The 23,450-nt window shown below is 33.2% G+C and overlaps 1 protein-coding gene across 2 annotated transcripts; it reads left to right on the forward strand.

Annotated features, from left to right (window-relative positions):
* Window positions 1-1,563: 1,563 nt before the first annotated feature.
* Window positions 1,564-16,193, forward strand: LOC131623417 (probable LRR receptor-like serine/threonine-protein kinase At1g06840). 2 transcript variants are annotated; one of them, XM_058894428.1, is made up of 20 exons: window positions 1,564-1,814; window positions 1,917-2,067; window positions 2,216-2,287; window positions 2,596-2,667; window positions 2,754-2,897; window positions 3,014-3,085; window positions 3,168-3,239; window positions 10,669-10,743; window positions 10,946-11,014; window positions 11,147-11,215; window positions 11,371-11,442; window positions 11,591-11,677; window positions 12,189-12,257; window positions 13,306-13,790; window positions 14,056-14,214; window positions 14,299-14,582; window positions 14,748-14,808; window positions 14,928-15,178; window positions 15,284-15,418; window positions 15,744-16,193. In XM_058894428.1, exons 1-20 carry the CDS (start codon window positions 1,724-1,726, stop codon window positions 16,047-16,049), a joined length of 2,796 nt encoding a protein of 931 aa, XP_058750411.1. In that variant the 5' UTR covers window positions 1,564-1,723; the 3' UTR covers window positions 16,050-16,193. The 2 variants fall into 2 exon arrangements, with proteins under 2 accessions (XP_058750411.1, XP_058750412.1); XM_058894429.1 differs by having other exon boundaries at window positions 1,566-1,814; window positions 14,748-14,799.
* The last annotated feature ends 7,257 nt before the right edge of the window (window positions 16,194-23,450 follow it).

Here is a 23,450-nt window from a genome sequence, read left to right on the forward strand (position 1 = left end):
TATATTCAAACTAAATTTATTTCATGTTTTGATTATTTTACTTAAACTTTTATTTTAAATTAGAGATAAAAAGACAAAAAGGTGAGCGATTCGTAATGGAAAAAAAGTTAGCTCTTCAATGTATTTATAAACTTCTCCTCCAAAAAGATAACTATTATTTATAATAATGAAAATAGTTTATGATAGGCCGATTGGATACATGTTATTTGATTTAATTAGGTGTAAGGTATTGGTTTAAAGTTCAATTCACAATATTTATTTATATTTATATATTAATATTTATTAATAAATAATTACTATTTATAAATAATTTTTTTTAAAAAAAAGGTTAATTTTATAATGCTAACTTAATTTTTTTTTTTCAAAAAAGATTATTTTCATATTTTATATAAGTTTTTTTATTCTCTCTCTACCAATCACTATTTCACTATTCTAATTTTAAAATAAATTGTTTATATTTATCAAATAAACAAATTTTTTATTTTAAATAAATTGTTTATATTTATCAAATAAACAAATTTTAAAATCACTATTTCATATTTTAAATAAATTGTTTATATTTATCAAATAAACAAATTTTAAAAATAAATAAATTCTATAATGTTTCCATAATTGTTTTCCTCCAAAAAAAAATACATTTTTCATATTTTATATAGGTTTATATGATTCTCTGTACCAATCACCATTCCAGTAACACATTATACTATATTTGTTATAAAACTAAGTTTTTCTAAATTTTTAAACTTTAATCTTTAATAATAAATAATTTGAAAAATAAATAAATGACTTAGTATAATAACAATAATAATAATAATAATATATAAATCATCACTTTCTATTTACAAACACTTGTAAAAAGTACAACCACTCTCTTTACCGACGATATTACCACACACTTGATAAATAATTTATACCAAATAGATAAATTGAATAAAGACCATTTATATGCTTTCCAATTTCTTGAAAATTTAATCTTCTCTTTCAAGTTTAAAACGTACGGTTGAACTGTACTTGTTTTTAGTTTAAAATATTTAAGTTGAATGTGGAATTGTTAAAAAATATATATATTAAAAGTCAACGGTTTAGTAAAGCTCGACCACATTGGATCTTTTACATTAGAGCAAACTCAGAAGAAAAGATTATTTTCAGCATGAAAACTAACTAGACTATTTCAACACAGGGATCTTTTCTAGTATGAGTTTTTTAATATACAAATTGCCTCAATGAAAAGTAGAAGAGGTAGTTAAATTCATTATTACAAGCAACAACATAAATTATATTATGTTAGTAACAAATTCAAAATATAAAATAAAAAACAAATCATTATTTTGAAGTTAATTCAACTTAGTTGATTAGTTAACAAATTGTGACATATATTGTGATATAATTTTAATGAATTGAGCATGTAATTTACAAATTTAATTAATAGATAGTTCATTGGCATAAAGTCAAACAATCTAACACCAATTGTGATCAACAACTCCTTAATTTTTGTTTTATCAAGATTTTTTTAATGTATCTGATGCAAAGTTGCAGATTTGAAAGAGATGGTTTAATTTACCTTGTCAACTACAATATTTTCTGCTACATTGCTTAGAAGACTCATTAAAACAGAAAGACAATATTAATACCCTTAGATTTAGCTTAATATGTTGATTCATATGATTATAATATTTACTTCAAATTAACTAAGAGTTTTGGTGATTTCTACTACTTCACCAGGATGTATCTTTCAAAGGTTTGCATCTTATGGTTCTGCTGTTGTTTCATACCGGCTGCTGCTCAACTTATCAATGTCACAGACCCTACTGAAGGTCTGTATGTGTTTCCACAAACTTCATTTTACATATAATGCTTAATGTTTGTTGGTTCAATTGATGATATGATTAAATTTGAATTGAATTGGTATTTGCTAGTGCTAGCATTGAGGAGCATACATGAAAGTTTGATTGATCCAGATGGACATTTGAGCAATTGGATTGATGATGATCCATGCCTATCTAACTGGACAGGAGTTGTGTGCTCTAATGAAACAATAGAGGAAAACTTTCTACATGTTGTAGAATTGTATGACTTCTATTTCTTTAAGTCAAAAAGTTCACAACACATATTTTGATTATTGTGATGATTTTTTCTACATACTTTGATGAGTAACATACCTTGAAGAGTTATGTGTTCATCTCTCTATATTAAGTTTGTATTTTTCTTACTGTAGGGAACTATTGAGATTGAACTTGTCTGGAACTTTGGCACCAGATATTGGCAACTTGGCTTATTTGAAAATATTGTAAGGCTCACTTTGATATATACATAATCTGTCTTAAGTTTTTTGAGGTCCTCACTGCTGTGTAAATGTGTCAAAATAAATATGGGTCCTATTTTGCTAAGGTTTAAATGTGACAAATATTTTAAAGTTCAATTTAATTACGACCATGTCAAATTTTAGATCATGTATGGTAGGCCGTCTGTACATACTCAAAGACGGTCTTGCTCTTGATCAGCAGATTTGACTCATTAGTGTTTTTTTTTTTATGGTTTTGCTAGTTTTAATTTCATTTCTCCTTTAATTTACATATCTCTCTTTTTATTCTAAAGGAATTTCATGTGGAACAACATAAGTGGGACAATTCCAGTTGAAATAGGCAATATCACATCTTTGGAACTTTTGTAAGTTGAGCTTTCAATTTCCTTTACCATATATAACAAATTCAAATGGTTGCATAAATAAAAGAGTGGTGTTTTCTTTTGTGTAGGTTCCTAAGTGGAAATGAATTAACAGGAGCAGTGCCAGAGCAACTTGGCTTTCTATCAAATCTACGTATTATGCAAATTGATGAAAACAAATTATCAGGACCTATACCTTTATCATTTGCAAATTTGAACAAAACAAAACACTTGTAAGTTTTTTTTCAAAATGAAAAAATTATTTTAAGATACCTCTCTTGCAATTTACATTTTTGATTTTTCTATATTTATTATTATTATAAAATAATTTTCATAAATATTGGAGCAGTCACATGAACAATAACTCACTTAGTGGACAAATCCCACCAGAACTTTCCAAATTATCAGGCCTTATTCACCTGTAAGTTGGTATTTGATTATTGTTAGTATAATTTCCTATATTATAATGTATTGTTTACAAGATGTTTCTCTTGATTTTGTAGGCTTTTGGACAACAATAATTTATCAGGAATTCTTCCACCTGAGCTATCTGATACGCCAAACTTGAGTATACTGTATGGTTTCTTATTCTGTTTAATGTGTGCGTGGCAAAGATTTTAAGTATTGAATTTTAAGTAGGTGTTAATACAGAGTTTTTTGCGTCAGAGGTTCTTTTTATAAGCTTAAGTAGGTGTTTGTTGCCTGATATTATTAAAAGAAGGGTTAAATAAGTTTTTGGTCCCTATAAATATTGCAGTTTCATTTTTAGTCCCTCTTGGGTTTTGGCAACGCTTTTAGCTAGTTTTAGCAACGGTTTATATTGTAAAAACCGTTGCCTAAAGGCAGGGAGGACTAAAAATGAAAACTGCAATATTTTTAGGGATCAAAAACTTATTTAACCCTTAAAAGAATAAATTTTAGGGAAATTCTTATTCCATCCATATTTAAGACACTTTGCAATTTCTAAAATGTCCCTCTAAAATCGAAAGTATATTTTCAGTGCGCATTATTTATTGTTAAAATTGATTGAAAATCGGAGGTATATTTGCCGTTTTAAACCAGTGATATATTTACGGTTTCTGCTGTTACCAGTATTAAAACCATTTTAATATATTTATGGTTGATTCGCACATAATTCAAATACCTGTACAATTGGAAAAAAAGCCATAAATTTCTGAATAACAAAAAGCTACTGAACCCGAACTAATATATATATATATATATATATATATATATATATATATATATATATATATATATATAGTGCAATAGTAGTACGAGATACAAAAATGTAATTCAAACTGAATAACAAAAAAATACAACGAAAGAACAAAAAAATCAACAAAAACTACTGGGTATGGCGGGTATGGCGGATGACGAGTCGGCCTGTCACCCTCGAGGCGTCCCTCCACTGCCTCGGGTAAAGCATGGCCGCCTGAGCCACCACCATGATGGCATCCAGAACATGTCTCGCATCAGATCCATCAGGAAACGAACCTTTTGTCATTTCCATCGCGTGCAAGCTCCATGATACGACGACACCTGAGCAACACGTCCGTGACATGATCGTCTCTAGCCTACTCCTCCTCTAGGATCTCCTGATGAACTAGCCTCAATGGGTCCCTGGAGCATCTTGTATCATGTATGAATGAGACACCCGGAAGAACCATAACATGTAAACGTACTCGTAGCTCTAGTCGGATGTAGCTACAGTACTTCTGGCCTCCTCAGGAACAAGATGACTCTCAAAATCATCAAACATCTCATCCATATCCCCCCGTCTCACCGTCAGAGGAGCAGCTACAGCAGGATCCCGGGGGATAGTCTGGGTGAACCCAAACTGACGCATCACCCGCTCAGGCATATAGGAAGTCGTCTTGCGAATCCCGCAAGCCAACCAACCCGTAAACAGCGACACATCGTCAAATGGTATCGTCTCACGGTGGTCGACGTGTGAACAGAAGTGTACGTCCTCATCTGCCAGTCGTTTAATGTACAACCAGAATGGCTCTACCGCCTGGTTCCTTCGGAGGGGGTTGTATGCGCAGGCACGCGACTTATCTTCAATATAACCCTCCGCAAGTGACCAAGCTGAGATGCGGGGGAAGTGTTGTAGGATCCATCCCTGAAACAAAAAAAATTAAAAGTTAGTTTCCCGAATCAAAATAATTAACAAAGGCCACAAAGAAAAAAATCGGAGGTACATGATATTAGTGTAAGTGGCACTGGTGTCCACAAAAATCTGTGTGCCAACGATACAAAAGGTATGCTCTCATAGCATACCTTGTGTGCATGGTAACCTGCTCGACATCACCATCGGCCTGTCGTACACGCTGTACCTTCTCCTCGAACACCCGAGCCAAATAATTGTACGTGACGTGACTACCTTGGGTTTTATCAATCTCTTCCAGGCCACTCTCAGGGGTAACTCCTAACATCTCAACCAACAAATCCAACGCCTCTTCCTTTCCAATCCTCTCATGATCCAAGAATCTCCCTCTGATCGGAAGATGCAGCAGACAAGCGACGTTGTCAAGTGTGATCGTCATATCACCATATGGTATGTGAAACGACGATGTCTCATGTTGCCACCTCTCGACGAAAGCGTTAATCATACCCCAGTTGACCACGCTTTATCCACACTGAGACAAATCTTTCAACCATGTAGGCTTTAAAAGCTCATCAAACCATGGCTCTGTAGGGGGTACCAATCTACTCATCTTCCGCCCATAGATAATGACCTTAAGCGTATCACACTTTTGCATAAATATTTTGAATGATTTAATCAACAAACCAAAATTAAAAATTCATAAACAAAATCATAATTTAAAATGTAATAATCAAAATTCAAAATTCATACCTGTTCATCCCAGATACGTCTAGCAACATGGTCAGGGTAAAGAGGAAAAAGGGATAAGTATGACGATCCTCCTCCAAAAGCCTAAGGCGCCGCAGGCTGTGCAGGTGCTCGCGGTACTGGTGTAGGTTGTGCACGAGCCACCTCTAGTGTCGTCTAGGGTTGTGATGGAGGCTATGATGGAGGCTAGGATGAAGGCTCTGACTGAGGCTGAGACTAGGCCTCTGGTACCTCTAGTGTCGCTTGAGAACCTAAGGCCTCTCCCGCCTCAAATGTTGTAGGTAGAGACTGGAGAATCCCGTCTGGTGCGGGAGGCCGAAGTAGTGGAAGTAGTAGGAGGAACACCAGAAGATGAAGTTGTAACTGGTACATTCGGTACGGCCTGTCCAGATGCAGAAGGAGGCTGGGTTTCTTGACTCCTTTTCTCCGCACAAAAGTGTGTTGTGCTACCCTGTTGTGTCTTAATCGAGATGCTTTGTCAGTCATTTCTCCTATAGAAGCACGGAAAAAATGTTAACTCAACGACTAATGTTGAAAACAAACTTGAAAACAGATAAGGGGAAAAACTTGAAATGCACTTCCGGTTATGTTCTTGAAGAAAACCGTTGTTATATTTCCGGTTTCTGCTTTCAGAGGTCCGTTAATGGCACCCCACCCCCACAAAAGAACTCAATAAAATAGTCATTGATCATTTAAAAGACATGACTAACATCTTTTAAATGATTTATAAAATTGAAAACAAGCCACAAATTCCTAGTTTGACCTAAAACACAGTTTTGAGTGGATTTTCCATAAAGTCTAAAAATTTCAAAATCAACTTTCTTGATTGGTTGTTGTTGGATGTTTGATGCCTTAAAACGACTTCGGTTACAAATGCGGTTGATTCGGTGAAAGTGAAATTGAGAGAGTGAGTGTATGTAGTTTGTTTTTGAAACTGTAATGGGAGAGGAAGAGGCAGCGCGGCTTTTAGGTGTCCCATGAACCAAAAATATACTTGTGGTTCCATACCGTAGTTATATTTCTGGTTAGTTCCAACATTAATGTCAATTATGGTGTGAACTAGAGATATATTTTCAATTTTGGGGGGCATTTTTGAAATTTCGCGTGGTGCGTTGGAAAAGCATGGGGTGGAATAAGAATTTCCCTAAATTTTAAGTATTGAATTTAAACCAAACAAAGATTAAAGTATAAAATCATCATTTTTTCACTCGTAAAAAGAATTTTTAGATGAGTTGGGTCTCATGGCTCATATGAGTAGAGTTTTAGGCTTATAGTTTAGTGCCTGACTTTATAATGATTATTGTCACTTCAACTATATACCAAAAAATAAAAAGAAAAAAAAGCTAGAAGAAATAAAGAATTAATTTGTTTCCGATTTTATTGGTTCACATAAAAGAAGTCAATTATGATTAGATAGCAAAGTCACTTAAAGATCTTGATATTCTCCTACTTCAGTTTGTCAGCCAGTATTTTCAAACACTTTGATGTTTAAGTCACTGACAAACGTTTGTGAGAGATTTTAGAATTAAAATAATATGTACATATGAGACATTCTTTAGATTTTATAGTATGGTTCTAGAGTTTTGGTCTCTAGAACGTTTTCTTAGAAACACTTGTCTCAAAGGACATGTGTTTACAAATTGTGAGTCCTCTAAAGCGCAAGTCGTCGTGTGAAGCGTTTAGACTCTTCATTCATTTAAGATATTACAGTAACATTACATATAAAATAAGGAAATTTCTTTTTCTAACCTTAGGATGTGACTCACACCTCTGAAAATCCGAAATATGCCCTCAAGTATTTTCGGAGATGCTTCTCCGGACACACCTTAAATCACCTCATCCTTTGTAAATCAAGTAGTCTTTCCATTTAAGCCAAATATTAGTTTGGATATGCATTATGAAAACACCATTGAGTGCATTTTTAGCTATTTAAACGTCAATATTTCGGATACTATGAGATGTATTCGGAGATGCATCTCCAAAATATACCAAAGACACATTCGGATATGAAATTCTAAACTAAAATTAAGTATAATAGGGGTGACTCACTTGTTTGCATTCAATTTTGTGGGAAATGAGTGCGTTCGGAGATGCATCTCGGAACTCTAGAAACATTTTTGGGCTTTCACCAAGGTATAGAGGTGAGAAAAGAAATTCTCAAATAACCTTTACGTATTGGACTACACAAGATACCTATTGAAGTGTGGAAAATTCTTAGAGATATAAGTATTGAGCGGCTCACCAAACTCTTTAATGCAATTATGAGGTCAAAACAATTGTCATACTAAGAAGTTATGAAAAAAGTGATCGAACGAAGAATAAGAAAAAAAACTCATTTCAGTGAGAATTAATTTGATTTTATGCTTGAGAGATCGACCATAAAAATGTTATATCTGTTATGACGTGTGATTGAGCACTATCAGATGGACTAGTAGGAATTTTACTTTTTTATTGACTTGGAGAAGATGTATCTTAGAATGTCTAGAGAGATTTTGTGGAGAGTTTAAGGAGAATTTAAATGAAAGGTTGGAGATTTGGAAACGAGTTTTAGAAACGTATGAATTTTGTCTAAGTAAAAGTAAGACGTTGTATATAGAATTCAAGTTCAACAAAAGGATAATCGTTTTTAACCTAGAGCTAGAAGTTGAAGACCGTGTTATTCTATAAGTTTCACGATTTAAATATCTTGGATCAATGATACAAAACAATGAAAAAATATAAGGGGATGTAAATCATCAAATTCAGGTTGAGTGGTTTAATTGGAGGAGAACTTTAAGAGTTTTATGTGACACAAATGTACTGTTTAAACATAAGGCAAAATTTTATCAAATTGCAGTAAGACCTACGATATTATAAGAGATAAAATGTTAGATGATTAAAAATCAACACGAAAATAAAATAAATGTATTAAAGATTAAAATGTTACCTTGAATAAATGACAAGATCAAACAAGATAAAATTAAAACCGATAATATTAAATAGTGTTAGAATAACTTACAGAGGATATAGTCAAATAGAGGAGAAATGAGAACATTTAAAAAAAAAAATCAATAATTTTATAATGAACTTTGACTACCAAACAAAAAAAAGATCAATTTTGCCCTCCCTACTTAACACCATAATTTCTAGGGGTGTTCATGGGTGTGGGTTGACCCACGAACCCGCTAACCCAATTCGAACTAACCCGTAAAGTATTCGAAGTTGTTCATTTACGGGTATACCCAACCCAACCCGCAATAACTCATAGTTTTGGTTCGAGTATCGTGTTTGAGTTTTGCAACCCGCGGACCCGTTGACTCAATCCATTGATGTTACATTTGTAATTTCTTATTTATTATTATTATTATTTTTAATAGAAATATAAAATTATTATCTCAGTACTAGCCATAATTTTTCCAAAAAAAGCTTTATTCTTCACTAATAATACTACTAAATCAATGAGTTTACGTAATTCTAAGACTAAATGTTATTTTTTATTTTCTTTTGTATTATTTTCAACTTACGTATTTTATAAAAATAATGTGTCTTGTGGAATTTTATACGATTATCTAGTGTTATGTCGTGTTGATGAATATTATTAGATATTATATGATGTGCTTCATCCATTTTATGTGTTAGAAATGAATATAAATGTATTAATTGTGTTAAAAAAATTTAAATTGAAAAAAATTATTATTTTTTAATTTAAAGCACAACCCACAACCCAAACTAATCCATAATTGAACGGATCGGTTCGGATTGATTTTGATAATCAAATTGCAGGTTGGACGGGAAACTCAACCCATTAAAATTTGAACGAGTTAGATAACAGATTAGGTCAAACCTGATTCAACCCAACCCATGTACACTAGATATGGCAACAAAACCCGTACCCACCCGAACCCGCTCCGAAGTTGACGGGGAAAACCCGCTTTGACTGGGTTTGGGTTCGGGTTTGAGTTTTCCCCGATTATAAAATATGGGTACGGGTCGGGTAATGGAAACACTAGTACCCACCCTGAACCCGTCCCCGAATCCGCTCCGTTTATTTCATTGTGTATATTATTATATATTTTTGATAATTTAGAATATTAAATAGGTGGCTAAAGTTTTGATATTTTGATTTATATTTATTATTTAAAATATTCGGAATGTTTGTATGAATTTTTTTTGAAATTGTTTCATTTTATTATTTATAAAGTAATATAATTTTGAAAAAAATAATTATTTCTATTAAAAAAATTGATTTTACTGAATGGATGGTGGTGGGGCGGAGATACCCGAACCCAACTCGAACTCATTTGAATCGGGTTTGAGTTTTAAATCTCCATCCCCAGTTGGCTTTGAGGCGGGAATCAGAGATTATTTGGGAATTCGGGTTTGAATTTGGAGAGGTAATAACCGTTTCCGATCCGCCTCGTTGCCATCCCTAATATACAACCCTGACAATTTCACCCCAAATTGAGATGAGGGAACGGGAAAATAAAGACACGGGAAAGAGTAGTATGGTCCACCTTGCAATCTATTTATAAAAATATATAGTAATTTCTTATAAACCCTTTCATTTATTGAATTTACACCCGAACCGAGACCCAAATTAAGTAATATCATAGCGACGGAAGTTAGGTTCGGAGTTTTCAGTCTGACCGTCGGTTCCACCGCCAGCACCATGTCGCCGACGGTAGACGACCGAATAACGACTAAAAACTTGAGTAATGTCATTTCTCCGAAGCATTTTCTTTCTAATCCTTCTGCATCGAAGTGGAAAGATTCCTCAATGGACGCAACATTTTCGTTTGTGTTGATTCTTTGTCACGCTTATATTTCACTCTCCTGGAAGAAATTGAAAGACAATGGCGGCAATAACAGCTAGAATTCTGTGTAAAAACATTCATCATCATCATGATTCCAATTTCAATCATTTAAGCTTATTTACTCACATAAGCACTTTCTAGACAATTTATGAGAGCTTACAAAAAATGATTTTACTTTATTTTAACCTATATATAAGCACTTTCCTGACAAACGTGCTTAATTAGGTCACATATGTTTGGTTCGGAAAAAAATTGATTTTGAGTGAATTGATTAGATAAAATTGCTTTTATTAAAAGAACATGTAGTACAATTAGATTTTTAAAGTGTTACTTTGGACTTTCTTTTTCTTGCAGACAACTTGACAACAATAACTTTGGAGGAAATAGCATTCCAGATTCTTACGTCAACATGTCAAAATTGGTCAAATTGTAAGTCAATTTTGTAATCCCTTGTCTATAAGTAGATTTTGCATGCTTTTTCCAGTTGAAGGAATGAATCTCAAGTTCTATTCTAGACCCTTTATCTTATGTTTTAAGGCGTTAACCGTGAAATATCAATTTGAGATACTAATGTCTATGTGATTAGGAGAAAGTTTTGGAGTCAATGTTGTTTGTTTCTTTGTACTATCAGGAGCCTTAGGAATTGCAACTTGCGAGGACCAATTCCTGATTTAAGCTTGATACCTAACCTTCTTTATATGTAAGTTATACATTAAGAGAAGTAATTGTTCTTGGCAAAGTGAAAAAAATTATGTATATTTTTGAAATAAAGTCTAATGTGATGCAAGCACTTATTGCATTTATCAAGCACTAATTACTGTCGAATTTCCAGTGACCTTAGCTCCAATCAGTTGAATGGATCAATTCCTCCTAATCAGCTTGCTGAAAATATCACAACTGTGTAAGAATCTCTATCATTCAAATAAAATGGTACTATATCTATTGTTTTTGCATTTAATTATATTTGGATATCATGTCAATACTTTTCTTCACATAGGTTTTTATTGCTCAAGATTAATCTACTTTTTATTTTTGGACCCCTGGGGTTATGTGCAGTATTTTATCAAACAACAATCTTACCGGAACTATTCCAGCCTATTTTTCTGATCTTCCACGACTCCAGAAATTGTAAGTTGCCTTCTGTTTTATCCTTTCTGTATTGTATATATGCCAACAAGATTTACTATATATTGAATTTCTTACCATTCTTTTTGTTATTTAAATCAATCATGTTAAAAATAAATAACTTTTTTACTGATATCATACTTTTTGTTAGGTCGCTTGCAAACAATTTATTGAGTGGAAGTGTTCCCTCCAGCATTTGGCAGAACAAGATTTCAAATGCTGATCAAAGATTGCTACTGTAAGATCTCTATGGTGTTTCTCTTCTAGCTAGAGGTGTATATTTTAGTGTGTATGAGTGCTGCTTGTTTATTTTTATTGAGCAATGTGGAGTAGCATAAACACAGCCTTAATATTGATGTTCATGCACCTAAAGAATTGTTCGTGTCTAGTTAGGTAGGTATGACAACAAAGCAGGACAGGGAAGTTTTCTGCATTACCAGCCCCGCCTCCTTATACTGCCCCCGCCCCCAAACTCTGTCGGGGATGATTTTGTCCTTTGAGTATACTCAATTTTATGAATAAATTTGTTGTAGTAAATTTAGGCACCTGGGGTTATTTAAACAAACTACGATCACCTCTAGAATACCACCAACAGTTTTTTATTTTTATGCGCATATATATTCATTAATATTTTGGATGTTTTCCGGCTAATATAGTTGATTCATTTGTATTTCCCTTGCAATGGATGCTAGTAGCAAGTATTAGTTTTACGCATTTGATTGTCTGACCCTTGGTTTCTATTCTTGCAGAGAGTTGCAAAACAATCAGTTTAGAAACATATCAGGCAGTACTAATCTTCCTCCAAATGTCACACTCTTGTAAGCTTCTATAAACTTTTTTGTGGAATTCATACCGAAATCATAGTAGTAGAGAATAGAAACTTTCACTTCTTTTTTCGTCTAATTGTTATGCATGTTCAATGAAGCACGGACACGATACGAGTATCGGATACGATACGTATCCGATACGGCGATACGTTACTAATTGAATAATACAAGATACGATACGTTTAAGATACGCATATAAAGATTAAAATAAAATATTTAGTTAAATTATAGTCTAACAAAACCACTCTCATAATAGAACTTTCAATACATAACTATATTACTAAAAAATATTAAATCTAAGATATTGGTATAGTATCAATGTTGGAAAATGTTAGTCATATAAATAGTCACTAATAATAGTCACTAATGATCAATATTATTGGCATTGAAAACTTAGCATAGTTATTATTAATAGTTATTGCCTATTACTTTTATCTTAACGTGCAACTATTGTCTAATATGCCTAATAGGAAGTCCCAACTAATGATGAATAATGATGAATTTAATTAAATAAGATATTAAAAATTGATTTAAAAAATTATTGGAATATAAATATTAGGAAAGAATTAAGTAGGGAAATAAATAATGACTATTAAAAAATAAAAAAATAAACGAAGAGTCATTAAAAAAATAAAATCTGCAAAAAAAATTGAAGATCACGTATCGGGACGTATCGGAAGCGTATCGCAGCCGTATCGGATTTTTTTTTATTTTTTTATTTTTTTTAAAAATTCCGATACTCCTTCGATACGTATCGGCAGCGTATCGGAGCGTATCGGCGTATCGGAGCGTATCGGATACGATACGACAGGGATTTTGAAGTATCGGTGCTTCATAGTGCATGTTCAAAAGATTAGTGTCATTTTGTGAAGGTAAAGACTTGAACATTAGATTTAGCAGTCTGGAAGTGGTGTTTCTTTTCTTGTTACTTCCATTCACATCGCAGTTATAAATAGTATAATTTTATACGTGCTGAAATACAAAGTCAATTTTTCGATGTCCAAGTAACATCACTCTTGTCAAAATGACTGTATTTCAGGCTTGACGGGAATCCCCTATGCTCAGCTAACACTCTGAATCAGTTCTGTAAACTAGAAGGAGCTGGTAGTGAAACAAATGGCACATCTCCAAGAAACTCCAGCAACCCTTGTCCAAATCAAAGATGTCCACCTCCTTATGAATTCTATGTGAACTGTTTCTGTGTTGCTCCATTGATTATTGGTTATCGACTGAGAAGTCCTGGATTTTCAGATTTTCCTCCATATTTCACTACATTTGAGGAATATTTGACTTCTAATCTTAAGCTACATGCCAATCAACTAAGCTATACTTTTGAGTGGCAAGTAGGACCACGGGTGCTAATGATCTTGAAGCTTTTTCCTGAATATGTTGATAACAATAGTTCTCGCACTTTCAATTCAAGTGAGATCCAACGGATCCGAAACATGTTCACGGGTTGGGTCATTCCTAACCGTGATTTGTTTGGGCCTTATGACCTGATGGACCTGGTTCCTTATAATAACGGTAAGTTTTTAAAACTTTTCATGGAACCATTAAAATAGGTTGTTCATTTTCGATTTCCCTGTAATTATGGTGTAGATTTAAATTTAAATTAGAAAAAAATTGAATTGTTAATGGTAAAATTGTCTAGAAGAAAAATCCAGGCAAAAACTAATTTCATGGTAGTTAAGATTGGAGTTGCTTTATATAATGGTACAGATATTGAGCAATGAATATCATATTTGCAACTGTCATATGATTGCCCTCATACTTCTGAATCTTATTGTAGGGACAGAGACCTCTTCCAATTCAGGCATAAGCACGGGTGCTTTGGTTGGCATAATCTTAGGCTCAATTGCGTGTGTAATTTCGTTGTCTGCAATTATTATTCTTTTACTATTAAGAATACGATTAAGACGTCATGATGCAGTTTCCAAACCACGTCATTGTGAGTTTCTTCTTACTATGAATCAACTTCTTTCCGATATTATAGAATTGAAGTATAGTAATATAGATTTGTGTTTATTCACAGCATCTAAGATCGCAATACAAATTGATGGTACAAGAGCCTTTACTTATGAGGAGTTGTCCGCTGCTACAAACAATTTTGACAGTAATGCTCAAATTGGACAAGGAGGTTATGGGAAGGTTTATAAAGGTATTCTTTCTAATGGCACTGTGGTTGCCATAAAACGTGCACAGCAAGGATCACTGCAAGGTGAGAAGGAATTTCTCACAGAAATAAGAATACTATCAAGGATACATCATCGCAACCTCGTGTCTCTGATTGGATATTGTGATGAAGAAGGGGAACAGGTACACTTCATTTCAAAATTCAGAAATTTCATCAAATGGTTTGCTTGATATTTCAATATTAAATACTTTCTTTTTATCTTCTTTCAAATTTGGTGTAATGAACTCACTATCTTATTTCTTTCTTCGACTGTGTTGTATTTATACCATATGGACTCGTGACTGCAGATGCTGGTTTATGAATTTATGTCCAATGGCACTCTAAGGGACCACCTTTCTGGTACATCATGTATTCCACTTTTCTAATTTTCTTAATCTGTCTTCTATTTTTTTTGGTCTCCATTGTATTTTACTGATTAGTAACAAGTAACCACAAACCTGAAATATGTCCTTAATGTTTTATTACAGTTACATCAGAAAAACCTTTGACTTTTGCTATGAGATTGAAGATAGCACTCGAGTCAGCTAAAGGTCTCATGTATCTACACACAGAAGCTGATCCTCCAATATTTCACCGAGATGTGAAGTCAAGCAACATATTATTAGACACTAAGTTTACTGCAAAAGTTGCAGACTTTGGACTTTCACGTCTTGCCCCAGTTTCAGATGTTCAAGGCGTTGTACCTGGTCATGTATCCACTGTGGTAAAGGGCACGCCGGTAAGTCCTTCGTAAGTAGATTTGGTTTTTCTAAAATTATGTATGTTGGTACAAGGAAAGAGTGGATTTGTGTCTTTATTGTTTTTAACTGTTTTACATATGCAGGGGTACCTTGATCCAGAGTACTTCTTAACTCACACATTGACCGACAAAAGTGATGTTTACAGTCTTGGTGTTGTGTTTCTAGAACTTTTGACTGGGATGCATCCCATTGCACATGGGAAAAATATTGTCAGAGAGGTATTTGCTTACCACTAGACTTTGTTTCCTATCTCTTGAATGGCACTCTTACCATCTTAGAATTTGAATCGGGTCTAGCTCAACCCTTTCAAAACCATAAGTCGCTAGGTGATGACTGATCCTACTTATAAATTTTATTCATGCTTTATCTCATCTAATGTGGGACTTTTCAACAAATATCTTATATTTGAGTTGTATTCTAGAGCCAATATAATTGGTGATGTTAGATATGGTGGTTTAATCTTTATTCAATTGTCGAGGTCACCTGCATGCTTCTCTTTATTCTAGAGTGCTTGTCGATAACACTTTTCTAAATCCTTTTCAGGTTAGTCTTGCTTTTGAATCGGGTGAGATATCTTCAGTTATTGATAAACACATGGGGTCTTATCCATCTGAGCATGCAGAAAAGTTTTTAAATTTGGCTCTGAAGTGTTCTGAAGATGAGCCCGAGCCACGTCCTAAAATGGCCCAAGTGGTTAGAATACTTGAAAACATGTGTTCTGTGATGACAGATTCAGATACAACAAGAGATACATCTACAAGCAGTGATTCTCGCAAAACAGTCAGCTTTCTAGGCACACCTTCTTCATCTTCAACCATAAACACTCCGTTTGTATTAAGAACTGTATAATGTACCTTTTTAGTAGAGTAATACCAAAAACCTAGCCAATACAGAAGAACTACAGAAGTTAAAAAATAGTAGCTTTAGCAATAATGGTTGATTTAGTGTGTGGTCTGTTATTAGTTATTAGCCTATGAATTAAATGATCAGATCGTATGTTATTACAATAGTTTCTGTGAGATATTTTCATGTTTATAATGGTTTGAATAAATATAACTTTGTACATTTGATACAAGATTGCAAATGACTCTTTGCTTGGGTTTTGTTGGTGTAGACCTTGTGTAAGGGTGTAAGTGTTTCCCATGAGGAAAAAACCTTTTATAGAATAAATACAAATTAAATCAATTTTAAACACTATAATTCCATCACATGGAACATATTGTTAGATGTTACTTTTCACCGGTCATGTTTTTTTTTGAACTGCACTGCGGAACTACAAAAATTGTTCGAAATGCAGTTTTAAACAACATAATTTTTAGTTTTTCAGTTGGTTCGAATATGTCTTCATGTGTTACTCACACACTCCGACGGAATTTAAAAAATAGCCCTTACTTTCATATTTTAAAATTTGGAAGCACTTAAAACACAAACCAATCTCTGTACTTTCATATTTTAAAATTTGGACGCACTTAAAACACAAACCATCTCTGAAGGTTGGTAATAACACTCAATATTAAATATTAAATTTTTAGATATTGTAATTTGGACGAGCCTAACAGATCACATCTAAATAAGAATCATGACTACACAATTTAAAAATAATATGGATTCTAAAGTCCGGATTTAATCCGGACACTTTCTACACAATATAAAAATAATATGGATTCTAAAGTCCGGATTTAATCCGGAGATTTAAATCCGGACACTTTCTGTTTAAGTAAACTCGCGTCTTTTCCTCTCCCTTCATACTTTCATTTATGCAAAAGAGCAAAAATAAAGAATACGAAAAGAGGGTCCTCATCTGCGATTAAAAACTTTTTTCTCCTCATTTTCAAGCTTTCTCATAGCTTCTATTCATTGCATTGAATCTTATTATGTCTCTACTCTACTGCATTGCACTTATCTGAAGCCTCTGGCCATTGCATTGGTAAGTTGCTCATTAATTTTTTGTTTTTTTATTTATTTCACATGTATGCATTACCTAATTAATAGAATATAAGTATCTTACTTTAGATTGAAATGCAATAGAAATGTTTGTTGAGTTTGTCCTGAAATGCATTACATTGAGTTTTTGAGCACTGGAGCTTAGGGTTCGCATGCTCTATTCACCGGTTCTAGTTCTGGTTCCGGTTCACATGCAGCCCAGATTGTACAATCTAGGCTCTTAGTCGAGAGATTGGAATCCGAATGATTCTACTATCTTATTTTTTTGGTTTGGCATCTTGTTTCTATTTTCATGTTATGACATCTCTCTATTGTGCTTGTTTGATTGTAAGAAAATATCAGACAACTAGGAAAGATTAAGATATGATAGAGTGTCCCAATAAGCCTTTGTTCGCATGGAGAAAGTGGGACCCTTGTGACCTCCTGTTGGAAAGACTAAGTTTGTTGACAAGGGATCGTTGTCACGGGTTCACATGTCTCCGACATCATCTTCCCGGAAGCCTCTCTTGTCCCAGAATTCGATGATACCTCAGAGGGTTTCCCAAGAGGCCCTTCAGACCTTTCATTGCTTCCTCTATATTAAGACCATGCAACTAGGGACATATGGGGCAGAGAGATAGAATAAATCTTTTAATTATTCTTTTAATCATTCGTGTGTTAATATTTTAATTGTCTGACGATATCTTAATCATTCGTGTGTCAATATAACCAAGACTGACTATGGTTATATTAGCCATGGCTTATTGTTTTCTTTTATGGAGAGATGACACACAAAGACGTCGTCATTTCATCTTTCGATAAGTGAGATGTCCATCGCACTTGATGATGTCTCATGCCTTCTTCATTTGGCGGTCTAGAAAAAATTATAAAACTACTCCAGGGACCAAGAGACCTGAGACATTGGACATTATAATGACTTATTTGGGAGATGACCCGAGAAAAGCTCAGCAGGAGTTAGATGATACTAGGGTATGTCATGATAGGTTTTCATTTCTGATGGTGATGATTTACATGTTGCATACCACAGAGCATGTACATTGAGGTCATACCTCTTAATTTTGATCGACATGTCCATTTTTGGGGACAAAAGTGTGACATATGTCGACGTTATCTACCTCAGATATTTTATTGACTTGGGACACATGTCCGTTCCTTCAACATCACACACCACAAATAGAGATGAGTCAAACATATTCTCACCTTGCTTTTGTCTACTTCAATGGTGAGATGTCGCCACGTCAATTTAGGTTCTCCGAGGACACGCCTCTCGCCGAGCTGATTACCATATTGAATTCTCTTTTGCAATATCCATAGAATCGAAAGGTGATCAAGCTTGAGTATCGTTCACCCTCACTTGACACTGAAAGAAAGATATAGTTCACCCAATTTGCACTGAAGACGAGTCACAATTTGAAGGTTATGTGGAGTACTTTTCACTGATACTCTACTAAGGGTCTGATTGAAGTCAATGCGAAGCTTCAACGATCGGGAGAAGATGTTATCAAAATGTGGCAACGTCCTTAGCTACCTGTTTATAACAAAATGTAATGTTAAATTTATGTTCCACTGTCTATGTAATTTCGACTATCTATGTTAATTCTATGTTAAGTTGCTTTAGTTTTAAGATTTTGGCTTCTATTTGGTAGTCAGTGTTTAATTCAGATATGTGTATTCGAAAGCTATCATTTGATTCATTCGAATATGGATCTCCAAACTTACGTGATAAAAAATTGAAATATGGTGAGTTCGAATTAATGGAACATTACAGAAATTTTGTCAAAAACCTTTAAGAATCCTTAAGGAAGCATTAAGAAGTTCTCAAAAATATTTAGTTTTGTATTTGTAAAATAATTTGGAGTGATGCTGATAGCAACTTATACGTTTTTCATAGACATTATAAAAATATGAAATTTACTTTTCTAGAGGATAACTTCCGGATGCACCTATATTTAACAATTGACTTTTCTTTTAATGCAAAAAAATGTATGAAATTTATCAATCCAGAAAATAATTTTCAGACTTCTTTGGAATAATTGTTATTTGAGTCATAATCAATAATGTGCTCATAAAGGATGTGTTCATAAAAGATAAAGGATAAAGGATGTGTTTGGATGATAACTTTCAAATACACTCGAGACTATAAAAATCATAAAATTAAGTAACAAGAACCTTTTAGTCAAAACATTGTTTCAATCTAGATGATAACTTTGGTGCCAAAAATTTTCTGCATAAAACTTTCAAATGATTTTGAATTTTTTTAAACAACTGACGAGTTTTTTTGTGGGGCTATGAAACCGACTTTAAGAGCATGTAGTATAATTTTCTATATGGTAGTATTAAAAATAAACTTCACATCACTCACATATAATTTTTCTTCGAATAGGTAAAGTGTGAAAGCAATCATGAAATAATTCTGCAATCTATCTGTATCGTAGTTAAATTAACAAGACTATACACACATATTTTTTTTATGGCATGGTTGCAAGGGACCACCATGTTTAAGTAAGCAAATGTAGAACAACACAACCACATGAAATAAGTTAATTTGACACATTTGGTTGTACAATAGTATATGGATGCATCTGAGTTTGAAATTAGAGCTCTTTTATTATTGTTGATGTGTGACCTATAACAGATTGCAACGATGTTCTAAATTGGATTGGATGTTGATATGGAGAAATACAAGTCTTTTAGATCAGCCAATTATAAGGTAGCTTACTATGATTATTGATGCAAGTTGGCATGTGATGGCAACAATTAAGATATGATTTTATAGTCTTTTTTTTTTTTATATTAAATTTATACTTGTAACTTCTATTTTTTTTAAGTATCAAAATCGAATCGATCCAATAAAAAATTGTTAATTAAATTAAATTAAATTGTAAAAAATCGCATTTGGTTCGAATGTGTTTGAATTATTTTTAAAAAAATGGTGTGGTTTGATATTGCTTGATAGATTTATCTTATTCTCATGAGAATATGTTATGGAATTGTATAATTGTTGTTGTTTGAATTATTCTTGAATGTCTTAATACGTGGTTGTGTCATTTGAGCAAATTTTTAATAATTGAATTATGGTATATAATATTTGTGGTTTGATATGTGTATTTGAGCGATAACTGAAAAAGTCATGAAAAATCCCAAATGGCTAAAATTATATAATATCGGTTAAATATTTTGGTTATGGCCATAGAGTCTTTGTTGATATGGAAGCTATATGGGTTGATATTTTGTGTTCTGTTCATTGTAAATTGGTGTAGTTCTGTATACCTATTTGTGGGTTCTGATGGTCACAAATAAGAGTTAAATATAATCATGCCTTATGTTAAGGCGAGATGTGGTTGATAAAATATGTTGTTGTTAATCCTAATTTTTGTGTCCTTTCAATGACTATGTTTATCTGTATGTTTTTGGGACGGTAAGAACTTTAATAAGCGAAATAGACGAATTTTGGATATGTTCAATAGATTGAAAAATGTAGAAAATCGTAGGTAGACATAGAGGAGGATTGACTGTCTTATTTCATGCGTAATTGGAGTTCCGTAAGTCTGTTTGAGGTGTTGTCAGTTGCGTTAAAAAGCTAACGTAATAATACCTCTTTTGAAGTGGAGAAATCGGGTTTAGGAGTGCTACAATAGTAGTAGTTCTCTAGTTTTTATACCAAAGGCGTAGTCAATTTCAATCTTGCGTTTTTCATTTTGTTTCACGCGTAACTTGAGTTCCGTAAGTTCGTTTAAGGTGCGGTCAGTTGCATTAGAAAAAGGATTCAAAGATCTTTTAGACTAAAGAGTTTCGTAATTTTATCATAGATTTATAATTTTTTATGCTATTTTGAAGTCAGACAGAATATTTAGCCTGGTGCGAGTACTAGTTCTTGTTGTTTGATTAAATTGAAAGCAATTTGGGGCGTTACAAATGGTATTAAATTAGTAGGTCGATTCATTCGGCTTAGGTTTCGTTAACTTGTTTGCAAACACTTTTGACACTCATTTCCAATCGTTAGCTAGCAGGAGTGAGATTAAACCACTACTATAAAATATACCTTCGGTAAAACTATGTTACCGCAACCATTTAGTCAATTGTAGTAATATCTCATTTTTAATGCTTCATTTCATTAATATTTTTTTAAAAAAGTTATAATCTTTTATTACCATGCCTCAACTTTTTATCTAACCTTTCATCTCCCTTGGACATTGTGACTCCTTCTAACACCATGGTTGGAACTAGAAAAGGTACAAATACATTTGGAAGGATGAGAAGATCATGAAGAAGAAAATTCGCATGAAGGATATTACATTTAGAGAAAAATTCAATGGTAAGTTTAAAGGTGATTCTCCTATTTTCAAAGCGAAGGAGTTAAAGTGCAATAAGTTGAAGAAGGTTGTTGATCACACTCCTCTCTCTATGTTTGACCTAATTAGTTGCAGATTTGGTCCTTGTTATAATGTAAAAGATGTCATGGAAGTTAAAAAGACTTTAATCTATCTCCATATGATGTTACTCTCAACATTGCTCCTCTCAATGTGGTTCTTCCTAATATTGACCAAGGTGAATCCCCCAAACCTGCTAACCTTAATAACGATACGCCTGTTAGTATTGTAAATTATAATATATGTGAGCATAGTAAGGTAAAAAATGATAAGACTAATAAGGATGATAACTTGAATCAAACTATTTAAACCCTAAATGAATATGAGAATTCACCTAGTGAGAATATTATAGACAAGATTCTGAATGTTGAAACTAGTTCTAGTGAGCCAATGCATGAAAACCTCACTAATGTTGATCCTAAAGTTTCTTGTGAAAATGTTACCAAATAAGGTAGTAAACATGTTACTAATGATGATGTGTTTGACAATGGGGATTTTATTATGAAGATAGTCAAGAAGAAAAGGTAGATGTGATCAATAATGTGAATGAAAATGAGCAAGAAAGTCAAAATGATGATAAATGTGTTAGTAGAGATGACAATATTGATAACAGTAAAGATGATGACGTGGAAGTCAATCAAGATGTTAGTAATAATGTAAATGAAATCGAAGGTGTCATTAATAAGGATAACAATGCTAAAAAGGTTGAGTGAAGATGTCCTTAATAATGTTAGTAACAATGTCAATCACAATCTAGATGTCATTGAGGATGTTAGTGAAGATGTGAACAAAGATGTTGATGACATTGTTCATCAAGTTCCAGTTGTAAGGAGAACACCCAGAAACACTAGGAAGGTGACTGAAAAGGTTGGTAAGTCAAATAAGGAATGTAAGAAGACTGATGTTAAAAATAAGAATGTAAGGACTAAAAATAAGAAGAAAATATCTGGAAAGAAGAAGTCTATTATTTTGGTTTAGAAGAAAAAGAATAAAATGATAAAAAGAAGAAATTGCTAAGAAGAAGGTTGACAAGCGCAAAACAGTAAATAGGAAAAAGAATATTGTTGGTACTATAGAGCATAATTTTGAAGATCATGTTAGTGACTTTTTGGATGAAATTAAAAATGAAGATATTTTGGTCGAACCAACTGCAAAAATATTTAAGAAGGTGTTTGGTGGAAAGAAGCTTCCTAAAAATATTCATGTTGTTCCCTTCGACATTCTGAAAAGATCATGGCCAAGTGGAAATTTGTTTTCCATAGAAGAATTGCTCCTGAGAGGGAATTGTCTAATGAAGCTAAAAAAGCAATGAAATTATGGCTTCTTTGTGATGCTCAAGTATTAAAAACTTTGATGAATATTGGATTGTTTTATCCAAAATTGGTAAAGGAATTCATTGTTAGTTAAAGGTTTTAGTGATGTTGGTACTGGTGAGTACATAAAGGTGCATGCAAGGGGTTGTTGCTTTGCCTTTTCTCCTAATATTATTAATGAGTATCTTGGTATAGGAAGACTAATGATAACGGATTGCACCATCTTTAAAGATAATTGCTAGAGAGATCACGATAAATATGTATGGAGATTGGCCTTCAAAAGGCTTGTTTGTTGCTTTAAATCTTAGTGTAAAATATGCCATTTTGTACAAGATACGAGTAGAAAATTGGGCTCACTCCTCCCACAAATTAGCGAAGAAAGTGGGGTTGCTCATGAGGTGCTGAAATTTAATTACAAATTATTTGTTGGGAAACATTTCTCTAACATTACTCTCCTAAAAGTTCCCACTATTAATAAATTTGGTTTGGTTGTTGATAAAGAAATGCTTGACGCGGCTCCTCTGTCTAGGCCTGTAAGAAGTCACATTCTCAAGGCACTAATCCATGAAGCCAAGTCTCTACAAGAAATTGTTTCCATGTCTACTGCTAGAAAAAGTTTTTTT

This window comes from Vicia villosa, unplaced genomic scaffold (assembly GCF_029867415.1).
Source record: "Vicia villosa cultivar HV-30 ecotype Madison, WI unplaced genomic scaffold, Vvil1.0 ctg.000063F_1_1_1, whole genome shotgun sequence".
NCBI lineage: Eukaryota > Viridiplantae > Streptophyta > Magnoliopsida > Fabales > Fabaceae > Vicia > Vicia villosa.

Coding starts and splice junctions, on each gene's coding strand:
- LOC131623417 (XM_058894428.1), top strand. CDS start 1,724: ATGTATCTTTCAAAGGTTTGCATCTTATGGTTCTGCTGTTGTTTCATA. Junction 10,744..10,945: donor ATGTCAAAATTGGTCAAATT/GTAAGTCAATTT, acceptor TTGTACTATCAG/GAGCCTTAGGAATTGCAACT. Junction 15,419..15,743: donor GGAAAAATATTGTCAGAGAG/GTATTTGCTTAC, acceptor AATCCTTTTCAG/GTTAGTCTTGCTTTTGAATC.